The sequence below is a fragment of the Pleurodeles waltl genome, chromosome 3_2 (assembly GCF_031143425.1).
Source record: "Pleurodeles waltl isolate 20211129_DDA chromosome 3_2, aPleWal1.hap1.20221129, whole genome shotgun sequence".
NCBI lineage: Eukaryota > Metazoa > Chordata > Amphibia > Caudata > Salamandridae > Pleurodeles > Pleurodeles waltl.
Window position 1 is genome coordinate 32078544 of NC_090441.1, and position 13434 is coordinate 32091977.

General features: G+C 45.1%; 1 protein-coding gene across 2 annotated transcripts in view; it reads left to right on the plus strand.

Moving 5' to 3' along the window:
* The window catches only part of RPAIN (RPA interacting protein), a 46482-nt gene extending 38689 nt beyond the window's left edge, over positions 1–7793 (plus strand). For both annotated transcript variants that reach the window (XM_069226672.1, XM_069226673.1), the window contains exons 6-7: positions 5887–6027; positions 7628–7793. In XM_069226672.1, coding sequence (XP_069082773.1) covers positions 5887–6027; positions 7628–7657 — 171 coding nt within the window. In that variant the 3' untranslated portion in view covers positions 7658–7793. The remainder of the gene's footprint in view (positions 1–5886; positions 6028–7627) is intronic.
* Positions 7794–13434: the final 5641 nt, after the last annotated feature.

A 13434-nucleotide genomic window follows, 5' to 3' on the forward strand; every position in this document is an offset into this window, starting at 1 on the left:
CGCCGCCCTTCTTTTGAACCAAGAAGATAGTGCTGGCGAAACCCCGAGGGTGAGGTGAGGTTTCCACCACTGCCCCTTTTTGAATGAGAGAGATAATCTCTTCTTTTATGAAATTGTGATCTGCGCGGGAAAAAGTGAGAGGCATAGGAGGACTCGTTTGCCTTGGGGGGGGGGGGGGTGTAAAATTCTAGTTGAAAACCCTGAACTGACTGGAGAACCCAAGGGTCCTGAGTAATGGACTCCCAAGCCGGGAGAAACAGTTGAATCCTGCCCCCCAGTGTTACTTCTGAGGGAAGAATAATTCTCACCTGAATTTGAGCTGTCTTGAATGGAGTTGCCTCCACGATATCCTCTTGAGTTTCTACCTCGCCCTCTATAACGATTGGGGTAGAAATTGCCTTGGTTTGAATAGTTTCCTCTGTTGCCTTGAGATGTATGTCTCGGGGCCTGATATCTTCGGCCTGGCACTCGACCCCTGAAGCGTCCGGCCCGTATAAAAAGAGCATTATTGAAGACTTTTTTGATGTTAGATTGGGCTTTATCGAGGGCTGTGAATGTAGCTACGTATTTGTTCAAATTTGAAATAAATTTATCGCCGAAGAGCATTCCGTTAGCCGCTGGACCGGCTTCGTTAATGGCCAACTCAGCGAGCTTTGGGTCTAAACGCATGAGGAAGGATCGTCTGCGTTCCGTTGACATGGCGCAGTTTGCGTTCCCCAGGAGGCAGATTGCTCTCTGGGTCCATTGAAGAATCGCTTCCGTATCCAAGGGGGTTTCCGTTTCTTTGGATTCTACAGCTAAATCCAAAATTTTTGTTAGCGGGCCGGACATGTCTAATAATTTGTCCTGGCAACCTTTCCAGGCACGGTCTAAACCCTTTTTTGGGTCCTTGGCGAATTTACGGAGAAAGGTCGCCATGTTAGGATCCAGTTCTGGTGTGTCCGCTACCTTGCCTAGGAGGGAGGGGCGGGGACACTCTGATCTATGAGTGTTGCGTACCTCCTTCTCAAAGCTTCTGCGCAGCCTGTCTTGGACGTAATTTGCCACCTCCTGTTGAGGAACCCACTCAGTAGAGCGAGGGTGAATGATATCCTCTGGAGAGAATAAGAGGTTCTTGCCTTGCGGGATGTCGTCATTGGGTGTCGTATGCTTCGCCTTGCGCTGCTTTTTGCGCGGTTGAGGCTCCGCTTGTGATTCATCCGAATCTGATTTTGAAGAAGAGGGGTCGTGGTAACTGGTTTGTTGGGAAGATGGTTGCACAGGATTGGAAGGCGAAGTTTGAGGGGGAAGAAATCCTCCATATGCATGGTCACGCAACACGGAGGTTGCCATTTGTGACCAAATCTCTGCAGAAGAGGTGCCACCTGAGCGCTGCATTTTAAGACCCAACACGTCGCTGGAATCCCCGGTTTGCGAGCGAGGTTGCTGACTACTCTCGCCCAAAAGTTCTCTTCTGGCGAAGTTGGACAGAGGTTGGGTAAATGGCTTGAGGGCCTGGATAAGCGCCCAATTCACGGAATCTTGCACATGGTAACCCAGTGCTTTCACCAATCTTTCCTCCAAATTATGTTCTGAGGTTGTCTCTTGCAGTTCGTCATACTGCTCTTCCTCATTGGCGTAGTACGCCATCATAAAATAAGTGATCAAGTCTTTGATAGGAGGAGTTGACGGGGGGGGCCAAACCCTGAGCAGGTATGCAATTTTATCTGGAAAGAGCTTTCAAGTGGAGGGAGCCACCTGCCCAGTTTTTTAATCTTATATTAATATTATTATTATTATTCCAATTGAAAATATATGTATATGCCCCCTGAGCCAAGCTCTGTAAGTATTATTTCAGCCCCTACGGGCGCTCTGAGGCCGATTGCAGTGGGGAGATGTTGCTCGCGTGTTCACGCCGCAAAGAAGCCGGTCGGAAGCCTCCGATCGGTTCAATGTGCGTGCGCACGCATGGGCAACAAAAGAGGACTGCGTCCTCTGAACGAGCGAGCGCTCGTTCTCACGGCCTGCTCCCGCTCCACATCGGTGGGGTAAAAAAAGTTGAAGGGGCACTGAAGAAATGGATTAAAGGCCCCAGAATACCCCTGAATTAAACAATAACAATTCCGACGTTCGCGCTGCCAATAATAAACAATACACATTCGCTTATGGCACTACGGCGGAGTGACGCTCCGGATCATTAACACAAGAGATATTGCTAAGCGCGCTGCTTTACAACGAAATATTATCATATTACAACAAAATTATTCGAGCATTTCGCGCGTGACTTAACTGGCTGCTGGAGCAGCAAAGAAAGACGAAGGACTATAGAGTTCTGGATATTTATGGACAGTGCTCGTGCTATGATTGGTGGGCTAAGGCTCATGGGACTTGTAGTTTTGAAAAAAAAATTGTTTTTATTGGCTGCTGTGTTTATCAGTAAAGTTAGAGAAAGCATAATCCGAAGCCTCCGGTCCTGACATAGAATTGGTGAGCTCACCCTCCGCTGCTGCGTCATACCCGGAACCTGACTCGGCAGAAAAGTTTTCAGATATCTAACTCTGTCCTGCCTTCGGACAGGAGTCCCGATCAGCACAAAAAGGGTGGTGAGGCAGGGGCTACGAGACTTAAATAGAGGGGGCAGCTTCGCTTTGCACCGGTTTAAAAAAAAAACCATTGCGCCCTGACTAAATTAATTTAGCTTCTTCTCAGTGCTCTCTACATTTAGTACGTTATAACCTTTAAAGCTATTCGCTAAAAACACACTAACCCTGGCAATATAGTCTTTCTACCTCTGGTGTAATTTTGCTGCGTGATGAGCACTCCTCTTTTAGAATAAGAGTCAACTGTGCAAGGGGGGGGGGGGGGGGGGGGGAAGGGCAGGGAGCAATATTTACAATGCGGTGATCTCAACATTAATTTCAGGGCAAAGGATGCCCTGCTTCTAGGCCGGCCAAAATAACACGGAGTATTAAAGCAAAACGTCCATCTCCCTCCGATAACCATCTAAACGTGGACTTTCCTTCAAACACTGCTCCTCTGCCAACCACTGACTCATCTCTCAGCTCTACCCTGCCTCATAACTTATCACCCTCTATGATCAACACAATAGATCTGCGTCTTTGCTCTGACTCCTAGCTCGAGGAGGTTAGAGACCTGGACCCAGACTAGAGTCTGGGCTCAGCTAACAAAGCTTGTTCACCTCTAAAGCAATCGACCTTCAGTTCTAATTTTGAGGCTAATTACAGTAATTACAGTAAAGCCTAGGATACGGATCTGCATCCAAGTTGCTATATCCTTTGAGTGGGGAGGGGCAAAAAAGATGTTACTCCTCTGCTGATTAGTGGCTCCATCCCCGCTCCCCAGGTAGACCGCTCCTTAGACCGATACATTTTGTGAGGCAATTCATACTTCCGGGACTAGTACTGCAATGGGGCCCCCTCCGAATTCCATTGTAAAAGGACCCCTAGAGCTGGCTCAAGGTCAGCTGAACTTACAAGCTGAGCCTCCATCTCAGGAGTTTAAAGACGAGGCAAGCATTGGCATACCCTCAGAAAATATGCGCCTTCAGATTTTAAGTGAACTAAAAACCCTGAAAATCTTGCAAGAAGGAAACAAACCAGAGAACAGAATCGCAATTAAATTTAATTTGCAGTAATGTATACAGCAACTCAACTCGCGTTTAAAAGAGGTAGAGCAGCGAGTATCGGATCTAGAGGATGTGCACTCTACTTTGGAGCGGTCAGTGGCAAAATGTCAAGCAGATCTGTTTGACTTACAGATTCGGCTAGATGATGCTTGGAATCACTCACGCAGATCTAATCTGAGATTTACAGGAAACCCTGAAGGGCGTGAAAATGGGCAGACTGTTACAGATCTAATCACCGATCTTATCTTACACCATGTTCTTTCAGAACCATCAGATTAAAATTCTAGAGCACTTAAAGCGGTGACAGGACATGCAGTAAGGAGGAAGTGCCCTCATACTGTATGAGGCAATGTTTCAGACTGGAAGACCCGTTTCCAACTCTCCCAAGGGCTTGCCTCACCCATAACCCCCTTCCACCACTTTCAATACAGTGGTAATCCTGACCTGCTGCTCTTCATGCTGCTGCTTCCTTCCTAAAGTATATATCACAGTAACTTAATGTCTGCCAAAAATTACTTTACAGGGGTGGAGGTCACTGATGCCTGCCCCCTACAAGGCCACTCTTTGCCATCTAATGTAGTAACACTGCAGGCTGTAAATTCAATCTTCTTTATTTGATAAAAGGAACTGCAACCTCCAGCTGGCTGACACCATGTACAACTGCCGACCTCTGGAATCCTCACCCCCCACCATTCTACATTACATCATAAATATACACATTCCTACAAAAGCACTCATGAAGAAGGAAGGAGAACCCTCAAATGCAAGTACATGAGTTCCATAAATTAGATTGGACATCAAGATAAACAGACTACAAGCAGGAACGTTAACACACCCACTGTGATTATTACCATGGTAGGTAACCTTGAAGTTTAACCTTCATACAGCGCTACGGGAACCATGTTCAACATGTGCAGCGGCTGTACAAACAAAACCGTAAATACCTGGCCTTTTTCAGATAAGCATTTGTTTAGCAAACAAACCATAACGTTGGCTGGCCAAACTGACATGCGCACTTACAACTCTGCCCCAGCTGTGTTGCACAGCCAGGAGGAGACCAAGCGCAGTGTCCCACTTCCACCCTGAGCGGCATTTCTGCACACTCAGGCCAATCCCGGCGCTGCTTTCATGCTGTGCAACCCCATGAAAAAGCGTCTGGATTGAGTGGGGAGGGAGGGAGGAAGAAGACTAGAGTTGGCTGGAACAGCAGAACACGGAGGAGGCAGGTAAGAATTTTTTTATTTATGTATTTATTTTTACCTACCCAGTGACCCCACTCTGCAGTACCCCCACCCCTTCCTGGCAGCCGCTGCTACTGATATGAATAATGTTCTCATAACCAAAAATACTTAAATGTCTGGTGCAGGGTAAGGAGAAACAAAGACTCCGCCTACAGTGTGGCTGGACCTAGCCCTCCATTCTCACCTTACCTCCTCCTCCTCCTCCTCCTCCTCCTCCTCAACTTTCCTTTTACCATCACCACTTGGTTGAACCTGCTCCTTCGCAATTCCAGTTCCTTCTTGAGGTCAAGGCTGGGAGCGTTTTCAATAAAGTGCTGAGAAATCTCCAACAGCGGTTTGAACTCTGGGTATTGGGTCAGTACATCTTCTATTAGATGGTATAGAGGAATCGGGTTGCAGGATCTTTCATGTCTTGTTTGTATCCCTGCTGTGTAACACCAAAGGGTTCCCTGCCACCTTGGAGTAATTCAAAGCATATCATTATAAAGATAGCAATGCTAAAGAACTGAAGTTTATAGTCCGTAACATTTCCTTTATGTTCCATATGAGCCCTTTAGAGTAACTGCAGGATTATTCACTTTTTTAAAGTGTATGCCTTCTGTTCTGCTGGTCATTTTCCATTCAATGGTAGGCACTTCATCTCTGTGCATATTGAATTTTAACTTATAGTATCCTCTCTCTGTGTGTGTGTGTGTGTGTGTGTGTGTGTGTGTGTGTGTGTGTGTGTGTGTGTGTGTGTGTGTGTGTGTGTGTGTGTGTGTGTGTGTGTGTGTGTGTGTGTGTGTGTGTGTGTGTGTGTGTGTGTGTGTGTGTGTGTGTGTGTGTGTGTGTGTGTGTGTGTGTGTGTGTGTGTGTGTGTGTGTGTGTGTGTGTGTGTGTGTGTGTGTGTGTGTGTGTGTGTGTGTGTGTGTGTGTGTGTGTGTGTGTGTGTGGTTTTTTTTTTTTTTTTTTTTTTTTTTTTTTTTTTGTTTTTTTTTTTTCTTCCCTCCTCGAGTAATTGTTTCATTGTTTTTGGTTTAGTCACGAGGATTAACGGACGAAAAGCTGCAGTCCCTTCTGGAAAGGCATTTGTTGGATCATCGATTTCATTGTCTGCATTCTCCTGTGTTTTCTGTTTCCTCTTGGACAGAGGGAGAAAGTAATCTCTTCATGAGCTGTCAGGTGAGATATCTAAAAATTGTTGTGGTACCCTCACATATTCAGTCTGTCAGTGTTGCACTGTTACCTGCAACTTTAACCTGCAAAGGTGATAGAGGGACAGATAGCCGCTGCTTGCTTGCAATGAACTGACTTCAAATATATTTCACTCTTCTGTGAGGATAGTGTTGAGAACTAGGGCAGATGTTTTTCTGTCCACGTTCAGGCCCATTCATGTGTTTTTGGGGGAGGTGGGTGGACTAATGCTTTTGTCCTTTTGTGGGTGTTTTTATCCACTTGTCTGATTCACCTCATCAGTGACTTCCACAAATTTACGGTAGTGACAAATACTCTTACCTTGTTTCGGTTTCTGGTTGCTGAACAAACACTTTTGCTTTTTATACTGATTATGTATGTATTTATTTTTGACCAGAGACCTTTAACTGTGTGCTGAGTTGATTGCAGTCTCTTAATGGACTGAAAAGAGCTCTTTGTATGCAGTTCATAAACCCCAACTCGCAACACTTGGTTATTAAAAATAAAAAATAAATGTGCTAATAAGTAGAGTGTAACCAGGCCGGTGGGCTACAGTATGGGAATGTAATAGCTTACTTTGTTTTTTGGAGGAAAAAAATGTTGTTGGAAGTAGATGTATAAAAAGCAGTGATAGTTCTAACCAAAGTTAGAGTAAGGAACAAATTGATAGTTAACCTACAGACAAAAATGAACACCGGTCATTAATTAGCATCACATGTCGTACCAAACGAACAGTTGGGCATTTAAGTATATAAGGCAGATGTATAGACCAACATCACACAGTAACCCAGGGAAGCATCTAAACCGTCACTGGCAGTGTTACCCGACTTGTAAACAACTCCGCTTACATCCAACATTGTCAGCCTTCCAAGCACGCCTAAAGAACAGCAATTAGAAATACATCGAAGGAAGAAATGCAGCTTAGACTCCAAATAACATGTGCTGATTTGGTTATCAAGCCTTGCAATGGAAAGGAGTCAAGCCCAGTGGCGAGCATACTGCGAATCCTGTGATACAAAAGTATGCTCATAAACAGTCTTCCATGTGTCCTCAGATCAGTCGTTAAAAAGGTGCCAGAGGGGAAGCAATTCCTTACTTGGATGTTTGTGTTCATTGACTCTTCCGGGATAGGCAGTTGTGCTAGGTATTATAAAAGTTTTTTTATGTTTTTGTTTTTCTTGGCCCCTTGACACCGTGGTTTTTACCTATTTGGAGAATTGCACACTAATGTCGGACCCCATCAGTAGTTAATTCCAGAAGGAAGTAGGTTGTTATGGTCCACTTTGAAATCGAAGGATGATACATAACGTTAACTGTTTCTTTGCAGATATTTATAGTTGCACCCATAAATTGGGTAGTTAAAGATGTGTGGGGAGCTTGTGATGGTATTAAGGAACATATTTGTTAAAAGCACAGACTTTCTTGTAGAAGGCTTATATTTGAAGTGTGTAACTGTTTGCCATAGTTTATTGAAGTTAACATTTGTCTGCTATTCTGGTGTTAAGGCAGTTTATCAAGCAGCTGTTAGTAATTGCTAATTAGCATATTACAAACTCAGTTACTCGGTACTTTCTATTTTTCTTTTCAGGTGTGCGACACTGTGGCTGTGATCCTATAATTTCCACGCAGTGAACTTTGGCACAGAAATGCTGACGTTTCAGGAGTTCTCTTCATGCCTGTTGTCTTATTTGTAGTTTGTCTTTTGTATGTTAAACTGTGCACTTTACATTCAATAAAGCAGAGTATTTTACATACTTCTTTCCATTTATTTATTTTAAGACAGCACTTTGGACTTAAAGTTTTGTAGAGAGGGCACACTACCACAGAGTTGGTGGAGTACCCTGCCTGCCAACCTGACAGTCTTTGTACTGTACTCATCTGGGTATATACAAGAAATAGCCTGTTGATCCAGAAAATAAAAATTACCCCCACACTGAGTGAAAAGGCCTAGAGTCATTGTGTATTGTTTTTTATTTATTTTTAACAAAAACTCCAGCTAGTTTGCTGGGCAGCTGTATGAAACATGGCAGTTGCTCAGCAAACTCGGTGTATTTGAATGCTACTCTGAAGGCATCAATCTTTGCTTGACTGGCAGATCTCTAAATATTGTGGGCATTAGCCCGTCAAGACAGCAAAGGTCATCACATCTGCCTCCCTGTCAGATAACAGCCTGCCATTCTAACTAAATGAACAGGTTTCCCCTATGTTGAGGACTCCAACATGAGGTGGAGGGTAAAGTGTTCGAAGATCAACATTTAACAGTTGCATCATTGTGAAGAAGCAAGCAGATCGACATATCCCATTTCAGTTTCCCATCCCTACCCCAATCTCAGATATTTTCGTTCTCCCTCTAACAATTTAGAGTTTTGCCCAGTTGCATTTGAGGAAATTATGTAATTTAATACTATGAAATGTTACCATCCTTCCTTTTTGAGAATCTCGGCTTCTGGAAATAGAAAATGAAAGGAATTTAAATAAGTAAAAGGTCATTGTGGGTGTGGAGGGGGTTGATTGAATACTGCCAGGATACAAATCCAAGGAACTGGTCTGCATTACAAGTATCTTAAGGATATGGTGCTATATAAACATGTTCATTATGTAACCATGAACCCACCATACTTGACACCTGCATTGACCTACCTCCTAATGAGTTCCTACTTTGATCTAGTCCTCGAGCACTAAAGAAAGTGGTCCTCCTTCCCCAATGGAAACCAGTTGATTCTCTCCTAACAGTCACTTATGATTGTTTATATTGACTACTTGAATGCCACCCTTAAAGCTTTCCCTAATCTACCTTGGTAGTCTGCAAAGTTTGGCTTTGTTCAGCCACCATACTTCTAGCAATAATGCAAAAAAGTGACCAGTGCACGCTTTTCAAAGAATCTAAATTTTCTTCATGAAGAAGCCAGAATTTCATTTCAGGCTTGCATGCATCGTTCATGACCTTCCAGCAAAAACATATTTGTTTGGCATGTGTGACTGTAGGTACACATGCCCTCTATACTCCTGTCATCTATAGTGTTGGGTACAGAGTGTTGCAAGTTGTTCTTCACAGAAGCATTTCCGGTCATGACATAAAGTGGTGACTCCTCTTCGATACTGCACACGGGCATCAATGCCTTTGTTGGATTGTTTTCGATCTGCCGTCGGGTTCGAATGTGTCTTTGCTCTGTCTTCCCCTTGCTCTGGTTTCGAAACCTTTCTTTCTGTCTTTTTGCTCCATCAACTGTAGTGTTCTTGATCATGTTTCTCACTTTCTCGTGCTTGTGTCTGTTGGTCCGGGAACCGACCATTCGTCCTTCGGTCACCCTCACCTATCGAGGCTACCTCAACACAAGGCACCAACATGCTGAGCTGATTGAATGGACACAGTTTTTTTTGCTTCTGACACATACACACGAGAATCACGCCAAAGAGCAGCCTGAACAGGAAGTGGCCTTCTCCATCCAGGAGTGATATCCTGTCAGACATCAAAAGCCGCAAGGTGACGTTTGCACAGCCTGTGAGAACCGTGACCCCCTTAGTGAGGTCACCGAACCTCCACCAAGCCAAGGTCGGTTCCGTAAAACAGGCTTAGATGCCCCACCCTATGGCTCGGCACCGAAAACTGCCACAACATCGTCCTCTGCATCAAACGCAACATCTTTGGTCTGGGAGATTAACACTATCTCCATCAGACCTTCAGCACCGACCACTTTGGCACAAAGCTGAACAAGCTCCACTACAGCTTTTGTCTCTGATTAAAAGGACACCGACTGAAATCTTCAGTGCTGAAAACCAAGTATTCAATGACTTTGTAACCGAAAGATTCTCTAGTCAATCTTCGGCCACATTATCTACTGTTCAACCCATTTTGGAGACCATGGACGTTTGCCAGCACTGCCTCCATATAGGGTACAGGATGCACTATTGCTTCCTCCCTCCCCCGCTGCTCCTTCACCTTCAAGAGGAAACTATCAGCTTGCTTTGGATACTTCACCACCTCCAAAGACAACTAAGGACAAGGCTACCACCACTATTCACGAGCCTTTTCATTTTTCCCCTCAAGCATCTTCCCCACCACCCCCTGCTTCTCCTCCATTCCCCTTCCTTTCCTACTGCAGGAGACCGAACACCACAGGGTTCCCCTTTATTCACTGAGGAAGATTTGGGTGGGACACAGCAGGAGCCAGGTCCATGAGGACCCACATGACCATGATCCCATGATTTCCACAGATCCAGATTTATGCACCACATGACCCTCCTCGGCAGAGGATGCCACCTATTTCCACCAGGTAATGGCTAGAGCAGTTGCTTTCACAATGTTGAGCTACCCTAATGTCGCCACATAGGGATATCCAGTTCCTCCCAATGCTCCCTGGCATGCTTTGTCAAGCAGATGAAATTTTTAAGGAACCAGTGCGCTCTAGGGTTATCATCCCTAGAGTAGACAAACACAAAGCTGCTCCCTATACTACACCTTACATAAGATCATAGGTCCTGCCAGATTCTACTGTGGCTACCACTACACACACAGGCAAACCCTTACCCCCTTCCTCCCCCTTAACAAGGAGAGCAAAAAGATAGATGCCACAGTTGAGTGGCTGCACAAGCATCCAATCATTGGCACATCTGCAACTCAGATTTTACTTGCGAGATATATGATCGGGCTCACTGGGATGAGATTGAGTAGCTCCCAGATGTTCACCGAAAAAGGGGACAAATTGTCAACGAGGGGCAGACCATCCGTAATGATTTCATCAGATGTGCCCTAGATGCGCGTGCAAGGCTGCACGTGGTATCAACACCAGCATCCTATTAAGGAGATATGCCTTGCTTCGATGCTCTGGTTTTTAACCAGAGGTACAATCGGTACTCAATATCCCCTTTAACAAGGAGCATCTTTTCTGCCATCAAGTGGACTCCACCTTTCAGCTGAAAAGACACTGACACAGCAGAAGCTATGGGTGCTTTACTGTCCCCCCCTCCCAGAGGTATGTTTTGTTGCACCGCATTCAAAAGTGTTTACAAACGAACAAGCACTGAGACCACTACCTCTCATCCCAGACAGCCTTCCTGGTCATAGTCACAAGGCTTCTGCAGAGGAGCCAAGAACACCCCAGGTAGAGGAAAAAGCACCACCACCCACACCTCTACATCAACATCTAAACAGTTATTACCTATGTCTTCCCACTCCACACCAGTCTGGGAAAGACTTCAATCTTTCCATACACAATGGACCAACATCACTTTGGACCAATGGGTCCTTTCCATTATCCAATATGGTTACTGTCTGAAGTTCATTACCATTCCTACAAACATTCCCCCTTGCTCTTCCAAGAACGACTTCTCCTCCAACAAGAGGTACTATCCCTTCTTGTCAAAGGGGCCATCGAGCCAGTTCTGCTACAACACCATGAAACAGGAGTATACTCCTTGTACTTCTGATTCCCCATTCCCAATTGTCCAGAATGGGCTACTCTCACTGGCTCATTCTGGACGCAAGACCCTTAAACCACTATATTCTATCAGAACACTTTCACATAGTTACTCAAGAAGGGGACTTTGACAGCCCTAGATCTACAGGACACCTACTTCCATATCGCCGTCCACCCTGTACACCACAAATCTCATTCGTAATTGCAGACAAGCACTACCTATTCGAGGTTCTTCCTATCGGAGTCACCAAAGCTCTCAGGGTCTTGAAGTGCTTAGCAGCACATCTCAGAAGACATGGTGCATGTATTCCCCTACCTAGATGACTGGCTTATCGAAGCCAGCACATTATTGCAATGTCCACGTCACACGCAACTGACAGTGGACCTTCTGCACGTGTTGCTTTTCAAACTCCACTTTCTCAAATCCCAACTTCAACTTCTTCAGATAGAGCCCTATTTAGGAGCTATCCTCAATGCAGAATTGGGATCGCATACCCCAATCCAGCGCACGTCCACATGTCTCTCCTCCCTCAGTTTCAAGAGAATTCATCATACACATTCAGGACTGTGATGCACCTGTTAGGGATGATAGCCCCCTGCATTGCCCCATACCAGACTCCATATGTGTCCCGTCGATGGGCTCAATCACAGGGTCACTGGGAAGATCTAGTGTTACATCACCATACTCACCGCTCTCTGCAGTTGTTGAAAACCACCAACCTTTTGAAAGGGCAGCCTTTCCTAGCCCCCGTACCTCAAATCATCTGACAATAGACTTCATACACAGGCTTCACCTTTGAGTGCTATCAGTACAGGGCCATTGGGATCTCCATCATCAATCCCTACATATAAACTTCCTCGAGCTTCAGGCAGTATTTCTAGCCCTGAAAGCATTCCGTAATCGCCTCTCACAAAGTTGTCTTAGTACATTGCTGTCCTGTTGTCTGTGCGGACTAACTTCAGAAACCAAGGGAGAGACACGGTCACGCCAATTGTCACAACTCTGACAATAAGGAAATGGGCTTTCCGCTATCGCATTCCCCGGGTGGCAGAGTATTTCCCATGGATGGACAACAACTTTTCAGACCTGCTCTGCAGGATGCAGCAACCAGTTCACAAATGGAAACTCCACCCACAAGTCCTTTAAAAATACTTCCAGAAGTGGGAATACCTCAATTGGATCTTTTCACCACAACAGCAAAAACAGAATGCCAAGACATCCTCTATCCAAGGGCAATGCTCTATGGATGAACTGGTCGGGGCTATTTGCCTATGCTTCTCTGCCTCTCATTCCATTTCTAGTTTGATAGATCAGGCATAAATCTCTCCATGAGCCCTGTAGCTCCCACATGGGTGCAGCAGCCATGTTTCACCACACTACTGAACCTTGCAGTCCCCCCCCCCCCCCCCCACAAGAAGCTTCCCAGCAGGCCGAGTCTTCTCAATCAAAACCAAGGTCAGGTCAGACCCCAAATCCCTCAACCTTGCAATTTGGCTCCTGACATAGTTTGGTTACTTCGATTTGCCTACACAATGTATGGACATTCTCAGATAAGGTTGTAAGCCTGCTACCAGAACATGTTATGCTGCAAAATGGAAGCACTGTTTGCTACTGTCAACCTAAACACATTAATCCCTTTAAAGCTACTGTCAGACATTGTCTGCTACTTACAAAAAGCACATTTAGCTTATACCTCCAGTTGCTTACATCTTGCAGCTATAGCTGCATAGTTACAAAACAGACCACATACATCCCTGTTTAGAATCCAGTGATCAAAGCATTCATGGAAGGCCTTAGGTCATTCCATCAAGAGTGCCTGCAGCACCATCATGGAACCTTGATGTCATCCTTACAAGGCTCATGGGACCTCCTTTTAAGCCACTTCACTCGTGTCCGCTTCAGTACTTCTCATGGAAAGTGGCTTTTTTAATTGCTATTACATAATTCAGACATGTTAGTGAGCTCCAGGCCTTAAAC